Source organism: Corvus cornix, chromosome Z (assembly GCF_000738735.6).
Source record: "Corvus cornix cornix isolate S_Up_H32 chromosome Z, ASM73873v5, whole genome shotgun sequence".
In the NCBI taxonomy this organism is placed as follows: domain Eukaryota; kingdom Metazoa; phylum Chordata; class Aves; order Passeriformes; family Corvidae; genus Corvus; species Corvus cornix.
This window is the reverse complement of record NC_046357.1, coordinates 75,118,062-75,135,759: the sequence shown is the minus strand read 5'-3', so window position 1 is coordinate 75,135,759 and position 17,698 is coordinate 75,118,062. Positions and strand designations below refer to the sequence as shown.

At 41.8% G+C, this 17,698-nt stretch overlaps 1 protein-coding gene across 6 annotated transcripts in view; it reads left to right on the top strand.

Annotated features, from left to right (window-relative positions):
• RASGRF2 (Ras protein specific guanine nucleotide releasing factor 2) overlaps positions 1-17,698 on the top strand; it is a 114,908-nt gene that overhangs the window by 54,235 nt on the left and 42,975 nt on the right. For 2 of the 6 annotated variants that reach the window (XM_039566477.1, XM_039566475.1), the window contains exons 10-16: positions 2,853-3,013; positions 3,990-4,056; positions 4,846-4,982; positions 7,744-7,826; positions 9,790-10,038; positions 10,347-10,735; positions 16,834-16,962. In XM_039566477.1, the coding sequence (XP_039422411.1) occupies positions 2,853-3,013; positions 3,990-4,056; positions 4,846-4,982; positions 7,744-7,826; positions 9,790-10,038; positions 10,347-10,735; positions 16,834-16,962 (1,215 nt within the window). Of the gene's footprint in view, positions 1-2,852; positions 3,014-3,989; positions 4,081-4,845; positions 4,983-7,743; positions 7,827-9,789; positions 10,039-10,346; positions 10,736-16,833; positions 16,963-17,698 lie in introns of all 6 variants that reach the window. The other 4 variants (XM_039566476.1, XM_039566473.1, XM_039566478.1 and 1 more) reach the window with 3 other exon arrangements.

Below are 17,698 nucleotides of genomic sequence, written 5' to 3'. Positions count from 1 at the left end.
GGGTCTGATTTTCCCTGGCTCTTACTTAGGGACAGTTTTTATAGTCAGGCACACAAACAGGTGAGGAGCATTTTCTTTGTGAGGCTAAAGGACATGCAGGGAGTCTCAAATCTGTTGATATCCAAACAAGTGGGCGTCTCGAGCCCCTCTAGTGCCTGCACACACTCTGATGTTTCTGCCATCAGCTGCTGTGAATTTACCTCTGCTGATAAAGATATCATAACCACAAAACCATGCAATGGCTGAAATGGGAAGGGAGTTGTGGAAATGATCCATTCCAGTCTCAAAGCAGCACCAGCTGGAGGAGGTTGCTTTCTGCCATGTCAAGTCAGGATTTGGTTGTTTCTAAGGACAGAGACTCCACAACCCCCCTGAATGAGTGACCTCTTCCAGTGTTTAACCCTCTGCACAGTAAAAACAAACAACAAGAAAAGGGTAACAAGCCCCAAAACCTTCAGCATGGGGAAAGCCAGACTGAGTTGGTAAATCAGACAGTTCAGTGTAGAGTTTTAAATGTTTGGGTTTGTTTATAAACACAGCCTTTTATATTCCTTAGATTGAGCAAAGGCTGAGAGAGTGACTGTTGAAGCACTGAAGTGCTGAAAGTGCGTAGGTCTGTGGCTGGATAAAAATTCCTGGGATTACACTATTGTCCAAACTATACTGTTAGTGAATGTTCTAAAATTAGCTTCACTTGCTCATTGCATCTGTACATTGGCCAGTTGTGACCATTTTTTTCCTTAAGAGGAAATCTGTGGTAGAGCCAATGCCCAGTTTTGTTAACCACTAAAGCCTGCTGAGAATGCCCAAGGTCCTTGCTTGGTGTCAGCCATGCAGTTTGTGTAGGAGATGTGTTCCTCTCTATAAATGTGGCAGAGAGAAAATGCAGACTCTGTTTTCTGCTCTTAGAAAGAGGTTTGCTCTGTTTTACCTTATTAAACAGTATTTCAGCTCCATGCAACAACATTGTTTAAGCTTCAGCCCATTATGGCAGAACAGAGTATGTTAATCCTGTAAGCTTGCTAATGAAAATAAAACTAACTAACTAACTAAAGTTACCTGTAAACTTACATCTGTAAGCATATAATATATATAGACACTATTACTCTAATAAGCAAAGCAGAAACAAAGTGTACAGATTGAATATTGCTACCCTAAATGTGTGGATGGAATTTTAGGACTAAGAGTACCCTGGGAATTTTGTCTGGGAATTGTTTTGAACATGCTGGCCTTGCAACGTGGCTTGAGGGACAGTCAGTGTAACGTGGAAAAGTCACTGATCCAACACATGGAAATGATGTCCTCCCTGTCTCTCACAGCTGAGGCAGGTTGGCTGTTTGTCATGGGGAAATGCACAACAGCCTATAAATATTTATGTGTTTGGGTCAGAATGTAAGTGAACTTGAAATGTTCCAAATTCCTTTGCAAAATTCTAGAGCACAACTTCACTCCACTGTTCTGTTTAGGTGGCACAAGTCATGTTACACACATTAGTCTAAATGTGAAATGTCTGTCAGAGAACACTGTTCTCTGGCAAATTTTCTGCTGTGTATTTTCCCCTGTCAGTAGAAGTTTACATATTAATAACTTAAGGCTAATTAAACATCTAGAGAGAGCTAAGTGTAGAAAAAATGTAGATAAATATCAGCTTTCTCAGTTACTATAATTTCTCTGATACTTTAAGTCTGCATATGCAACCTTGTAATTCTTTTGACGACATAGAGTAAGAATTGCTAATTTAATATTTAATGGATAATTCTGTCAGGCTGGCATTGTGTCAGGATGCTGCCACTACTTTGAGCTTTGATGCAGCTGTGCTAGTTGGTATCTGGAAGAGGCAGGTTAAAGCCTTCTCCTCCTGCTTGTTCTGCTATGAAGCTCCCTTTGCATCGTCAGTTTTTTGTTGCTTTTTGGACCTTTCTCCTATCAGGGAGCTAAGTCAGCTGCCTCTTCCTAGAATTAGTTTCCTGCTGGTTAGGCTGTATTAGTACCTGATGCTGGAACCAGACATGAGCCAGTGTAGAGGTAATAGTGAGGAGCGATGTGTGGGAATGAGACTAGGAGGTCTCTTGGCTGCCCTGTCTGCTAACAGCAAGTTGTGTGGTAGAAGTCTTTCTGTTTAATATACAGAGGAGTTGCACTTCACCACCAAATTTAACTCCTGCTCCTAATTTGGAGGTGATACACATGGTGGTATCAATGTGGAAAAGTTGGTCAGAGACTAAGACGTGAAACAGCAGAGAAGTAGAGCTGTCCCCAGCCTGGAGCTCTGCAAAGCACAAATTCAGGCTTATGTAAGCAGGTTCAATTTAGTTCGGGAGTGTTTTACTGGTAACACATTTCAGATGAGCTGTGGAGCACTGACAGTTATGCAGTACAAGTTAAGAAGAAGAAATGTGCTTCATTTCCATCTCTCTTGCACACAGGCACACACACATACACAAACTTTTTTCCTTCAAAACATGTTCCCATTCTCTGTCTCTTTGGCTTGGAAGTGCCTTGTCTTTTGCAAGTGTAGTGGCTATCGAAGTGATGTTTGCTGTTCAGCTACATTTTCTGATCAGTGTCCTCTTAGTGTGTTTAATTGCCTAATCAGCCCTAGATCTAATCCTGCCATGTACACAAGTGTTAGTCTAGACTGTACTTGTTTGAGTCTATTTATGGTAAGAAACAAAGGGAACTTGTGCAATGCAAGAGTGATTAACTTGTGCCTAAAAGAGACACTGATAATACATTGATACTGGAATGAAGGGTTGCATTAATTAATGTAATAGTATTCAATGAATTAACAACCTGAGCACTGCCTACTAAATATTACTATAACATAGTAAACTTTGCACCTTCCTTACCAGGTTCCCTTATCCAGGTCCCCTCAGTTGAGAGGGGAAAGCTTAGTAAAGTTCGCCTAGGCTCGTTGTCTTTGAAGAAAGAAGGAGAAAGACAATGCTTCTTGTTTACAAAACACTTTTTAATTTGTACAAGAAGCTCAGGAGGAAAACTCCATCTTCTTAAGGTATGGACTTTTATATTATGATTGAATTTGCAAAATGAAAACACGTCTTTGGTGGACTTTCAACACTTTACTGTTTTATGGCTTTAACATGAGCTTTGTGTTAGTGGTTATAAACAAAAGTGGAGTGGTGCACAGTATTTAACTGCTTTGTCTTTTCATTGCAAATAACAGAATTCAGCCAATTTTCATTTTTTAGACCCAGTTACTTCTAGTAAACTGGGGATTAGAAATAAGGCATTGATGTATCTATTTGCTTGAAATAGTGAATAAATTCAGTGTATGTAGCACTGAATTTAAGTCAGTTTTCAGTGCATAAATCAGCCAGTACAACCCTGCAGAATTGCCAAAGAACATTTTCCAGAGCTCTAATAAAATTAATTTTCAAAGTCAATTCTGTTTTCCTGAACAGCATGTTCTCTTAAACTAAAATGTCATCTAAGAACAATCTTGTTATATTTGTTGAGAATCAGGCGTTCGTAGTGCTGGCTTGTGGATAAAGAGATGTTGGTAGTTCACAGAGTGGATTATGTTGAATAGAATTTTAGTTTGACATACCAAGAGCTTATTAAGGTTCATATGCTTTCTCACTTTGCACCTCTTAAATAGTTCAAGTACTTCTGCAAAATAAATAGAGAATTTAAAAAATCTTGTACGTATTTCACTTAAATTCAGAAGATGAAATTCTTGTTAACTTTTTGGGAACTTGTGAACAAGTCTGTGTGTGACATAAATTAGAGTGTGGTAAAAGTGAAAGAAGTTTTGTACATTGTACTATTCATCTGTTGGATTAAGAAAAATTATATTTAATCTGTCTGGGTTTAGTTCTTTAAGGAAAAAATGTTTATCATGGAATTGATGTATCTTTGTTAGAGCTCTGAGTAATGTAAATGTTAGAGTAAGGTGTGTCAGCGTTTAAAAAACCTTGTGACAAATGGGAATAAATAACATTTGTGTGAATTGCGCTCTGTTTCCACAGACAGGAGGTGTTCTGTCTCTAATAGAGTGCACACTGGTCGAGGAGACAGAAGCGAGTGATGATGATTGTAAGTTAAATTCAGCTGTCAGTAGTAAGTACAGTTTCTAGTTTCCTAAAATTAGTACCCTTTTTTTTTTTTTAATAAGAGCAAATAGATATGTTTTTAAGAAACGAGTAGAATACAGTGTAAAACTGATTTGGTGGAATGGGGGATTGTTACACTGTATTTTTTCCTGCTGTTGACATCCTTTATTGGATTTTCAAGAGGGCTGGCTGGAGAAATGTGACAAATTCTTTGCTGACTTTTCTATACAAGTTTGAGCAGAGCATCTTGTAAAATAAAATTTAAAAAAAACCAGCCAAAAAAAACCCCCATGCCCCCCAAAAAACCCACTTAAAAGCAGCAGATAATCAGCTTTCTGAAATACACGGGGGTTGAGTGAGTCGGTTTTGTCTTGGGCTCCCCACAAATTTGGACTGTGAGCTTCTTCAAATGGAATAACAAAACATGGTCTCAAGCTGATTTTTTTGTTAACCCTTTTGTCTTCCATCCTGCACTTTGTCAAGTTTTACACGTGATTTGTAAAAGTAGTTTCATTAATTTGAGTGATACTTCTGGTATGGTGATGGTATGTTAGCATGCAAGTGTTCGAAGAAACTTTAAAAGCAAATCCCAGTATTTTTGTACTTGGCATATGTGAACAGCAAAATGACTTGTTGGATACCTAATTGGATTTGCTCTTTATACAGAAGATGTTTTAAAGCAATTTTCATTTTAAATGAAACCACTGTTTTCTTTGTCTTACACTCTGAAGTTTCACGTTGTGACTTTTTCTCTCCCGCTCTGGCTGTAAAGCAAAAGGTTCTGGGCAGGTGTTTGGACACCTGGATTTCAAGCTCGTAGTGGAGCCTACAGATGCTCCTCCTTTCACGGTTGTCCTTTTAGCTCCGTCACGGCAGGAGAAAGCTGCATGGACAAGTGACATCAGTCAGGTACCTCGGTGCTTTCCTCACCTGGTTTGTGTTGAGGTCTTCGTTCACTCTGTTCTTCTGAAAACCAGCCTGAGACAGGGGTGCTGAATGTCTTTGCTTTGCTGTGTTCTGCATGAGAAGCCCTTAGTGCTGCCTGTTTTCCCCAAAATTCTGTCATTGCATTTGAGTCACCAGGGAAGTGTGTTTCTCAATAACAGAGTATAAATTTCAAAATTGTCCATGGACAAACATGAAGCTAATGGTAATAATTTCTATGTCTAAGGATAGCTCATCCAGATACATATTTTGGTTTAAGAAGGAGGATAGTACTGTTTTTCTCATGATTTGCATACAGTTCAAAAATCACCTGAAAGTCCTAGTGAGAAACTGATACCGTATCTTATTAATAATGAAGTAAGAAAATGGGATAAACTTTTTTTTCCACCAAAAAGTACTAGCAAACCATTATAAATAATTGCTGAGTGGTCTGACAGTGAGCAGGAGCTGTCTGTGTTGTGAATGAAGGAAAAGGGTATTTAAAATTTTTAAAATGTCAGGGATACGTTGTTGTTTTGTTTTTTTTAAATAGCTTTTAGTTAAAAACATAATAGACAAACCTCATAATAATGTATTTGTGGAAAGAAGTTGAATGCATTCAAAAAAATCTGAACTTCCAGCTCACCAGAGCTAAATCAAGGCTATTTGTGTTTTGTTTATGTACACAAAAAATAACATATTTCTCTTATAGTTCTGAATTCAGGTCCTATCCTCTATTAATTTAGAGAGAAATAGCTGATTAGAGAAATAGCATCATGGAATGTCATGCATTTCCAAAGTTGCTATCATTGCCGGCAACATCTCCAGATGAATCATCATCATAATGAGTAGAAATTGCTTAAAAAGAAGTATTTTGCGTTACTTTGTGCTGGATTAACATTTTTGAAAGAACAAAAATAGGAAATTAAAAATCTCAAAAAACAGCATGAGCTGCAACTTGCTGTCCTACAGACAGACCTGGTTGAAGAATTTTTTTACAAAACCAATTTTCAGTGAATTATGTTGTTCCACTGACATGTAAAATTACTGGAGTTATTTGCTGGTGTGGAAAGACTGTTTAAGAACACGAGTAAGTCCATTCTTAGCCTAAATTATAATATGTTAAAAAGTCATCTGGTACCATGATTGGTGCTAAGGGCTTCTTTGAAACATTTCAAGTTCAAATAGGGAAAATACATGTATTTCTATTAGATGTGTTTGTCACTGCTTATAAGTAATGATTTGAGAAAATCATTCTGTGAATTATTGCAGCTGCACTTTCCAAATAATCTTAAAAACCTGAACTGAAAACCATATACAGCTACGTAGATGATACTTTAAATTTGTAGCTATAGATGTAATCTAAACCTGAAGAGGCCTCTGATTATCAGGTTTGAGCAATCCAATATCAATCACTGCTCTGCTATGAAATGTTTCAAAGCCTGAATCCTATATGTATTCTTGGAGTCAAGATAAATGTATGTGATAATTTTTGAAACTCCTTTTTACTGATGTAAGGAGATTGTATTTATATATATACACACACACACACACATATATATATGTATGTATGTATGTATGATACTTAATGAATAGAAGTAGAAAGTATTATAAAGACAAGAGCCCTGTAGGGTTTAGTAGCAGGTTCTTGTTGCAGACCATATAAATCTGATGCTCTGTGAGATTTGTTGAGTTCCAGGGGCAAGGCTTGTAGTGCTGAGTTTTCTCAGAACTCCAGGATCACTGAGGCTGGAAAATCCCTCCCAGACCATCCAGTCCCAGCTGTGCCTGATCCCCACCCTGTCCTCAGCCCAGAGCACCGAGTGCCACCTCCAGCCCTCCCTTGGACACCTCCAGGGATGGGCACTCCAAACCTCCCTGGGCAGCCCCTGCCAAGGCCTGAGCACCCTTTCCATGGGGAAATTCCTGCTGCTGTCCACCCGGAGCCTGCCCTGGCCCAGCCTGAGGCCGTTCCCTCTCCTCCTGTCCCTGTTCCCTGGCAGCAGAGCCCGACCCCCCGGCTGCCCCCTCCTGTCAGGGACTTGTGCAGAGCCACAAGGTCCCCCCTGAGCCTCCTTTGCTCCAGGCTGAGCCCCTTTCCCAGCTCCCTCAGCCGCTCCTGGGGCTCCAGCCCCTTCCCAGCTCCATTCCCTTCTCTGGACATATCTGAACTACATAAAACTGCATATGAAAGTCCCTCCTAATTCCCAGCCCAAAACAAGAGTTTGCAGGGAACAGCTGCATAGCTTCCTCACAGCTGTGTTTCACAAGGAGCACCACTTGAATTTGTTTTTACAAGTGTGTTTCTGGAAGCTTTTTATATTCCCTTCTGATCTTTTGCACAGAGTAAAGGTTAAGGTATTACCGTACCCCTTGGAGTATAAAGCATTGTGACTTTCTTGTGGTCTTGATTTTTCAAGCTTACACTCATTCCGAAAATACTACAAGTAATGAGTTCTGTTCCCTTTCAAAGGAGCTTCAAAGGAAATATCACTTGCAACTCAAAATACTTAATCATGTGGAAAGAAAAGGTTGCTGAACTGAATACCCTGAGAGGCAAAGGCTAGAGAAGCATGTCGACTCTAATTTTTGCATCACTGCTTTTCATCTGAGAAAATACCTTGTCTTAATCAGCCCATGACCTGCAAAAGCTATGCTTCAAGCTGCTAGGGATATGAAAAGTGTGGGAATAAGTCCCCTTACCCTGTGTTTTGATTTTAACAGTTTTCAATGTTTATTTTCACAGTGCATTGATAATATAAGGTGCAATGGATTAATGACAATAGTGTTTGAAGAAAACTCCAAAGTCACAGTGCCACATATGATCAAGTAAGTGCAACAGTGAACAAAATAGATTGTTGTGTTTCTTCAACAAAATTTTAACAAAATGTGTTTAGAAAACGCAAACTTCTATTTTTCTTCTATTTTGGTTAAATGGAACTGATCCTATATCCCAAAACATATCTTTTCAAATCCCTTTCTTGGTATTGTAGGGACCACTCAGAGTGGTGAACTCTTAATTCACAGTGTTGGATCACAGCTCAGGTTTTTCTGGGTTTTGACTAGTTGGCTGCAGTTATGCCTCAGATGAATGATTTTGTCCTTGGGTGGCTCTTCCCTGTAATCTCATAATTTTATTGGAGATATTCTAAAATGTCCTCAGAATTTATGTGACTGCAGACAAGTACCATTTTTAAAGGTATTTTGTTATATTAGCCAAAGTTTCTGTTCTCTATATTTACTTCTGTTAAAAAATTATTTTCTCTCATAATTTTAACTGATCACATCAAAGTAGCATCATTGTTTATAAGCCTGCTTCCCTTACCTTTGGATTCTCCCAGTTATTTATTGTAATAAGTAGGTTTTTTTTCTAGTGAGATATTTTCAGTATGTGGTTCCAAATTTTCAACAAAACTTGGATCTTCTACATACCTCAATTTACATGAGTTTTACTTACTACTATCCAATATAAATATAAGTGAATAAAACATAGGGATAGACATAAAACTATTTCCTTTCTTAGTGTTACCTGTCACATCTCTTCGTTTCTCAAATGCCTCTTTTGTCGTTGTTCCCTCTCCTCTTTTTGCACTTAGAAATGGGAGAGAGAAAACATCTGGGAATGCACTGTTAGGGCACATACCCTGGAAATAAGGGATTTATTGTCTTCAGCATTATTCCAGGAACACTCTGTCACCTGCTGAGTGTTAAAAGTACATTTGTCCCCTTTCAAAGTATAGCAGGACCTTAGTCCCAGTGTCAACAGAAAGGAATATTAATTCTAAAGAACATACAGGATCTTAACAGACACAAATTTGGTGTACTCTTTCTTAAATTTTACTTGTCTAATTTGCAGCACACTTTGACTTTCAGAGTCAGATGTCATTGGATGATATAAACAAAAAATTGCCACTTTTCCAAGGGCCCAGCTGAAGAAACAAGAATTTTTTTGTTGTTTCTTTTATGTAATACAGTGTAGAAGTGTGTGGAATATCCTAATCTTTATTCTGAGAAAATCCAGTAATTTTTAACGAAAGGATTGGGTTATTGAAAGATGCTTTACTTAGTATTCATCCTGTTTATTTACAAACTAAGCCTTCAACTAGATAAAATTAAGCAAAACAGAATTTGACGGGAAAAAAATTCATTATGGGTAGAGTTACATAAATGACTTTTATTTTGATGTCCAAGCAAAAACTGGTCGGGTTTTGTTTTTTTCATTGAAACAAAAATTCTCCTTAGTTTCTGCTTTGAAATTTGAGATGTTTTGTGCTGTTTCCACTTTCCTTTTTTAAAACAAAAAGTAATTCTTGGAGCCTGAAGGCAGATGTGAATTTGCAGGTGAGCCTTAAACTTAGCTGGGGGGTCAATTTTGCTGGGTTTTGTTAGGGTCCATTACTCTATTTTAGATAAAACTTGATCCCAGCAGGAAAAATTGCAATCAATTATTCTATACTGAGATTTTAGTAATATTGAACCACAGTCCACAGCAGCCTGAAAGAGACAACAGGAGACAATTCTGCCGCCTGTTCCATTTCAGAAATTTAAGCATCATTAACAGTTTCTTAGGCTTTGAAGTGTAAAACATTTGCCAAAAATAAAATTTAGGTTCCCTTAGTTATGGCAGCAGGTATCACCACAGATTAATGTGGTGCATTGATGAATGCATTGATGAAACACAATAGTGCATAAATATTTGCTGCTATTACGTTGCCAGGAACAGCTAAAGGGATACCACTCCTGAGCCATAATCACTCATTGGTAAAGTGTTTTAAATTTGTCTTTTGTGTAGATCTGATGCCCGTCTTCACAGAGATGACATTGATATTTGCTTCAGCAAAACGCTGAATTCCTGCAAGGTCCCCCAAATCCGCTACGCTAGCGTCGAACGCCTCTTGGAGCGGCTCACGGACCTGCGGTTCCTGAGCATCGACTTCCTGAACACCTTCCTGCACACCTACCGCATCTTCACCACCGCGGCCGTGGTGCTGGAGAAGCTGTCCGACATCTACAGGCGGCCCTTCACCTCCATTCCTGTCAGGTGCGTGTGCGGCTCTTCGCTTCCTGTCACAGATTTCTCAGAGAGATACCGTGGCCTCATTTGCTGTTCATTTTGTGGGCGTTTTGCCCGCTATTTGCTGCTTATAAATAATCTAAGAAGAAGGTTCTTAGTGTGTAGGATGTCAGTTTTTAAGGAGAGTCTGTCTCAGCTATCTGCCCAAGCTTTGAGGGCTAAGTGTCACACAGATTTTGCAGTGCCGTGCGGACTTGAACAAAATTTAAGCGTTTTCACTTAAACCTGTTCAGTGTTTGCTACTGTGTTGCTCTTTTTGTGTTTCTTACTCTCAGGTCTTTGGAGTTGTTCTTTGCCACCAGTCAGAACAACAGAGGGGAGTACCTAGCTGACGGGAAGTCGCCACATCTCTGCCGCAAGTTTTCCTCTCCTCCTCCCCTGTCACTCTCCAGGACCTCCTCACCTGCCAGGACACGGAAACTGTCACTGACGTCCCCTCTGAACTCCAGGATCGGTGCCCTCGACCTCTCTGCTTCGTCTGTGGCCAGCAGTCCTACCTCAAACTACAGCCCAGCCACATCCCCGCCGCCCACGGGCAGCAAGGCGCCACTGGACCTGAGCCGGGGGCTGTCATCCCCCGAGCAGAGCCCGGGCTCAGCTGAGGACAGCCTGGAGAACCCACGCCTGGACCTCTGCAACAAGCTGAGGAGGAGCATCCGCAGAGGTATTCCATACCCACAGAACATGGAAACCGAGCATGCTGCTCCCTGCTGCTCCTCTGGTCGAGGCTGTGATATGCTCTCTGTTCCCACTGCTTTGCTGCTTCTTCCTAGCAACAGCAGCACGGCAAAGTCATAGAATCACAGAATGGTCTGGGTAGGAAGGGAGCTTAAAGCTCATCTCGTTCCAACCCACACCACCTTGTCTGTTTTCACTTCAGTGCTGTGTTAAGGAGAAAGGCATAAGAGAATATTTGATGCCAGCTGTGTTTGCTGAGGTGAGAGATTTTTGAGTTGTACCATTTTCTACAGGAAGTAAAATATTAAGTTAAAAAGAAAGACCTAACAGCTTTAAGATGTTTGCTTAGAGGGCTGGTTTTCCGAGAAGATTCCATCACTAATCCAAATAAATAACGCATGTGATGTCCTCAGCACACTGGTGACATTCGTAGCAGGTGGTGTGAATGTCACCTGGTTATCCCTCCGGAAGGTACAAGTCTAAAACAGATTAATTGCTCCTGAGCAAATACCTGTTTACTCTGTGGATTCTGTAAGGCACCTTGGAATAGGTTTTACTTCCACAGGGCTGAAGTTGGTTGATGTAAACCTCAGGGTGGGCATCTAGGGTGGGGTCATTGTAATTATAGATGGCAAAGTAAAGAAGTAGCTCCAGTCTCACAGGAAACAGACGTGGGCATTATTTCTCCTTTGGGGACAGAGGAGTGGTCCCCAAAGGGTCTTCTTAATTGGAACAGAAGTTTGCAGTAATTTTTTTCTATTGCTGTTACACTAAACAGAAAATGATGCAATTTAAAAATGCTTTTTGTATTCCTAAAATGAATATTTTAAAATGGTTTTACATGGCCTGGCTGACAGTCACAGGAAATTGATCTATGAATCTGAGCAAAATGTAGCTCAATTTTCATTGGTAGTACTGTAATAACAAAAACTAATGAGAGGAAAGAAGAAAAGGATTACACAATACAAAGTAAGACAAATAGGTTTGAGAAGTCATGTCTGCTCCCTACTGATGAATTACCACTGCCCTGCTAATAAATTAGATGTTTCATTATGCAGAGGGATTGTTTTTACAGAATGTAGCCTATTGTTTAACAAAAACACCTTTTTAACAGGCAAGTTAGCCACCGTAGCATTCCAGGAGTCTGTCTATCAAGGGGAGAGGCTGGTTTTGTCAGAATAATGTTGTTTTTTTGACCATGGGATGTCTGTTGAACACGTGGTCTTCTGACACCTGATGGGATGCACCTTCAGAGGGGAAAAAGGTTTCTAGCATAGGAACTAGGAGGACTTGTTGATAGAGCTTTAAACTAGTTTGGAAGGGGGAAAGGGACAAAACTGGGCTGGGTAGTGAGAAGCAGTGGGGTGATGCACCTAAACTTGAGGAACTGAGTGCTGGTGGGAGGTGTTGGCTACAACAAACCACACCTGAAGTGTTTCTGTTCCAACACACACAGCATGAGGAAGAAACGAGGAGCTTGGATCCTTGGCCCAGTCCAGGTGATTTGACATCACTGGCATAAGTAAAACCTTACTGGGATGAGTCCTGTGATTGAAGTGCCCTACTGAACAATTACAGACTCTTTAAGAAGAACAGGCAGGGCAGATGAGGCTGAGGGAGGCATTGTATGTAAGAGAAGGGTTAGAATGTAGGGAGGCCACAACTGGCACAGTTGAGAGCCTCTGGGGAAGAATCAAGGGGCAGTCAAATGATGCAGATGTCTCTAAGGGAGTCTACTGTAGATCTCCCGGCCCAGACAATAACACCAATGGAACTGAGGGATGCATCCCTTTTTTGAGGAACTAAGGGATGCGTCCAAGTCAACTGTCCTTGTACTTCAATCTGTCAGAAATCAACTGGGAGCATCACACAGCTGGTACAATCCAGGCCAGAAGATTACTAAAACACCTGGATGACAACATCATATACAAGTACTAGGAGAGCTGACTAGGAAAGATGCCCTCCTTGATCTGTTGCTTGTTGACAGAGAGGGTTGCATGAATGACATGATTGGTGGCCATCTTTGCTACAGCAGCCACAAAGTGATTGAGTTGTTTAAAATCTCTGTTGCTAGGAGGAAAAGTGCCAGAAAAATTTCACCCTTGGACATGAGGAGAGCAGACTTTAGGCTGCTCAGGGAAATAGTGAGCAAGATCCCTGGGAAAATTCTTCCAAAGGTGCTGGGGTCCATTACTATGGGTCACATTTTAGGCATCACCTCCTAACAGCACAGGAAGAGGCAATTCCAGAATGCTGAAAGTCAAGCAGACGAGACAGAAGGCTGGCTTGGCTGAGCAGGGATCTTCTTTTGGAGATAAAGCAGAAAAGGAAGGTGTATGCCCAGCAGGAGAAGGTTGGGTGATGTGGCAGGAACACGGAGATGCTGCTCTGCAGGGAGAAAATTTTTGCAGCCAAAGCTTAACTGGAGTTGCAACTTGCCAGAACTGTGGGGGATGATAAAAAGAGGGTTTTTAAATACATCAGCAAAAAGCAGTGCAGAAATTACATTGGCCCATTTCAGAATGAGGATGGTCACCTCACAGATAGGAAGTTTGACAAGACAGGGATATTTAATGTTTTCCTTACATCTCTTCAACATGGGCTAAGGGAGTCCCAGTGCCCTGAGCTGAATGACCATGATTTGAGAACGATAAACTCACAGTTGATCCTGAAGTTGTAGGGATCTGCTGCACCAGCTGGATCCCTATAAATCTATGGGGCCTGATGCGGTTCATCTGAGAATACTCAAAGAGCTGGCAGATGTCATTGTGAGGCTTCTCTCAATATTTGAACAATCTTGGGAGTCTGGAGAGGTCCCAGTTGAGTGGAAGCTGGTTAACATTGTCCCAGTTTTCAAAAAGTGCAGGAAGGGTGATCCTGGAAACTGCAGGCCCATCAGTCTCACTTCAATACCTGGTAAGGTGATGGAGAAGATTACTCTGTGAGGTATTGAAAAACACCTGGAGGACACCACAGGCATTGTGTTACTGAAAAATGGACAAAACCTCCCTAGCAGCAGTGCAGCATTAAGAAGCAGCCGTTCTTCATTCAGCTGCAGGAGTCAGGGGATGTCTCCTCTGCAATACCGTGTGTGCTGAGCACACAGAAGGTCCTGTTCATAGGCTGTACATCACATGCATGCTCACAGCTCTTCCCAGAAGAAACACACATATGATAATTATTCCCCCAAAGTCATCAACGTATGTTCCTTCCCTTTTCACTTGAGTTTGTCTGTCTCAGGGGTCTCTGCAGTGGTCTCTGGTGGTTGTCAGCCCTGAAGTTACACTTGACCACCCCATGAATTTGGTGTTACTTTCTCAAACCTGGAGCTAAGTTGGCACAACTAATGTAATTAATTATTTTGCAGATGAAAACATATTCTCCTGCTCCTCTTTTTGGTTGATGTTTAACATGGTCCCCATTATGCAGTCCCACAGGCCAGTGATTTTACAAAATAATCATTGTCTTTTCCCTACCAGCTGAGCAAACAGGTATTCATCTGGCAACAATAGGTCAGCACAGCTTCATGAAGGGAAGGTCCTGCTTGTCGCACCTGAGCTCCTTCTGTGACAGGGTGACACACCTGGTTGACCCAGGAGAGGCAGTCATGCGATCTTTTTGGACTCCATCAAAGCTTTTGATACAGTCTCTCCCAGGATCCATCTGGACAAGCTGTCCAGCCTGCAGGTGGATATAAACACTGTGGGCAACGGGCTCACGAGTCAGGCACAGAGGGTGGCAGTGACTGGGGTGACACCAGGCTGGCACTGGTCACTGCTGGGATTCCAGGGTTCCATCCTCAGCCCTGTGCTCTTCAACATCTTCATTAGCAACCTGGACACAGGACTCTAAGGAATACTAAGTAAGTGTGCTGATGACACTAAATTGGGAGGAGCTGTTGACTCCCTTGAGGGCAGAGAGGCCCTGCAGAGACAGCTCAGAAAATGAGAGGTGGGAAATCACCAACTCTGTGGGGTTTAACAAGGGGTTCTGCACCTGGGATGGGCACCCCTGGCTGTGTGGATGGACAGGGGAACGAGGGGCTGAAGAGCAGATACGGGACAGGACCTGGGGGTCCTGGTCCATGTCCAGTTTGACCTGAGTCAGCAGTGCCCTGGAGCCAGCAGGGACATCCTGTCCTGGGGGACACCAGGCCCAGCAGCACCTGGTGCAGCCTCACCTCGAGACATGGGGACAGTTTTGGGCACCATAATATCAGAAAGAGCTAAAACTCTTGGACAGTGTCCAAAAAAGGGACATGGGGATGGTAAAGGGTCTGGAGGGGCCACCCAAAGAGCTGCTTGAGGGCGCTGGGCTTGTTCCACTGCAGCAGAGGAGCCTGAGGGCAGAGCTCAGCTGGGACTGTGGCTCCTCCTGAGGGCAGCTCTGATCTCTGCTCCCTGGGACAGGGACAGGACCCAGGGAGCAGCTGGAGCTGTGTCAGGGAGGGTCAGGCTGAGATCAGGGAAAGGTTCTTCCCCCAGAGGGTGCTGGGCACTGCCCAGGCTCCCCAGGGAATGGTCCCGGCCCCGAGGCTGCCAGAGCTCCAGGAGCGTTTGGACAGCGCTGCCAGGGATGCCAGGCTGGGGTTGTTGGGGGGTCTGGGCAGGGCCAGGGGCTGGGCTGGGTGATCCCTGTGGGTCCCTTCCTGCTCAGGATATTCTGTGATCTTTGCTCATGCTTTATGCTTTCAAAAAGTACTGGTTAGCTCTTGTGCATAATCATGGATATTATATATCCAGTATGCTGGATGTTTTTACATTAATTGCATAACAGACTATTTATATATATATAAAATAGAGTTATTCCTATGCAAAGTAGAGCAAATTCTTCTTGTGCACTACTGTAGCCACATTCTAACCAATGTGATGATAGCACAGCACGTCTCAAAATACAGACTGTCTGTTAAAAGTAATCACAGACAGGTAACTGTTGTCTTAGGTGTAGCATATTTTCTACATATTTTAAGGTGAACTGGTAAAGAGCAGGTTGTTCTGCCCTTGTGTAAGCACTGGGCATTGTTGGAGGGTTATTCACATTTCACACTGTGGTCTGTCAAAGCTGGAAATGTTACCTGGACAGTACAGGGAACACTTGGAAATGGCCAGAAACCCATAAAAATGCTAAATTTCTGTCAGTGCAGTGTCCCCCACCTCTTTGGGGTGGTTCTCCTGCTGAACAGCTTGCACTCAGTCTGGAGAAATTTGCAGGTAGAGAGCTCTGTGCTGCAGTAGAGGGTCCTTTTGCCACTCAGCTGCATGCAGCATGTTGAGGAAGATGACTAAGTTTAAAAAGAAATCTCATAAAGGGGATAGAAATGGGTGGTACTGTTGCTCTGGTACTGCCAGAGTTCCAAAAACCAGCTCTGGCTTACTCTAAATCCAGTACAACTGCACGAAATCTGTTCTGTAAAAAATGGTGATTGTTGTTCTCTATGACTGTTCATTTACATGCTGGAATTTTCACCTTCTTTGCCTACTTTCAAGGTTGTTTGCTTTCAGAGTTTTTATTTCCCAAACTTTTTGTTTATATTTATCTTTATAGACACAATGCTTATGCTGCAGGCAGAGCTCTTACTCACATCAAATGCAGGATGTATTGTATCAGTTTATTTTCCCTCATTTTAGAAGCAGTATTTCTCCCATTCCTTTTTTTTTATTCTTCTGATAGAAGAACTCTGCAGTGTACTAGTTTGCTCTCCGGTGCTGTTGGCAATTTTATTGGACGGATTTTGACTACGCTTTGTTATTCAACAAGGATTACTTTCCCTAGCTCATAGAAAACCTATGAGTTCAAGTACCCTTACTATGTGTGCATGTCACTGCATATTCTCCTGATTGAAAGTGCAGTTTTATCCAACATACTTTAAAATTGACAACTTGCTGGTTTTCACCAAGCTCTTTATTTATGAGCTTTTGTGTTACTGGTACAAGACTTTCCCACTCCTTTAACTCCTTCTAGAGGATAATTATTGCTGAGTTAATGGCAAAATCTCATGGCAAGTTCCAGAGGTGGTACTGTTTGAAAGAACTATTAACCAAATTATGCGTGATCATCAGTATTGACATTTATTCTCTTTTAAAGCAGCAGTTCTCGAATCTGTGTCAGTGGACAGGACTATTCCTGAAAGCACCTCAGTGGTGGACACCACAGAGCTGTCCCCGTGCAGGTCCCCTTCGACACCGCGTCACCTCCGCTATTGGCAGCCAGGAGGTGAGAGACTGACACGGCCTGGCTCTGCCAGTCACTCTGAAGAGAGTTTAATCACTGTACCTGTCATCTGTGCTGGGCAGTAGAAAGCAGTAATAATGTTTGAAGCATCTGGTTTGCTTGTGTTTTTCGTATTTCTCAGGTGTTAAAAATAAAAAAGTGATTAAAATGTGAAGTGTGCCTGTTAAATTTGAGTAGCAATAATGAGACGTGGAAGCATGTTGAGACTTCAGTATGATTCAGTGTTCTGAAATAGCTTGAGCAGGATGTGCCCAAGTTCAAGACTAATATTGAATCAGTCCTGTTCTCACAGAACTCTCAAGACTTTGACATATTTTTTTCAGCTGATGAGGGGACATATTTGGGCACCATCTGTAATCATGAAATACACAACACCCATTGTTGTCAATGGGGAGTGACTGTGTCTGTTTCTTTGTGTAACACTGAACATTTACAGATGGTGTCACATTATTCATTCCAAAATTTGAATAAGCTGCTCAATTGAAGAGGAAAAAGAGAGCTTGAGTTCCTCAAATAGCTCTCACGTGTCTCTTTGAAATCATTAGCAGGGCTGTGAGCTGTGTCCATGAACACCTAAAATGCTGCCAGCTCCTGCAGACCAGATTTCTGGGCAGGTGTTTCATACCTGGGACTAAAACAGAAGCAGAGCAGAGTCTTCTCACCTGGGTAATACGTTGCTAGGACACTTTAGATTTAAACCAATAGTAATTTTCTATGA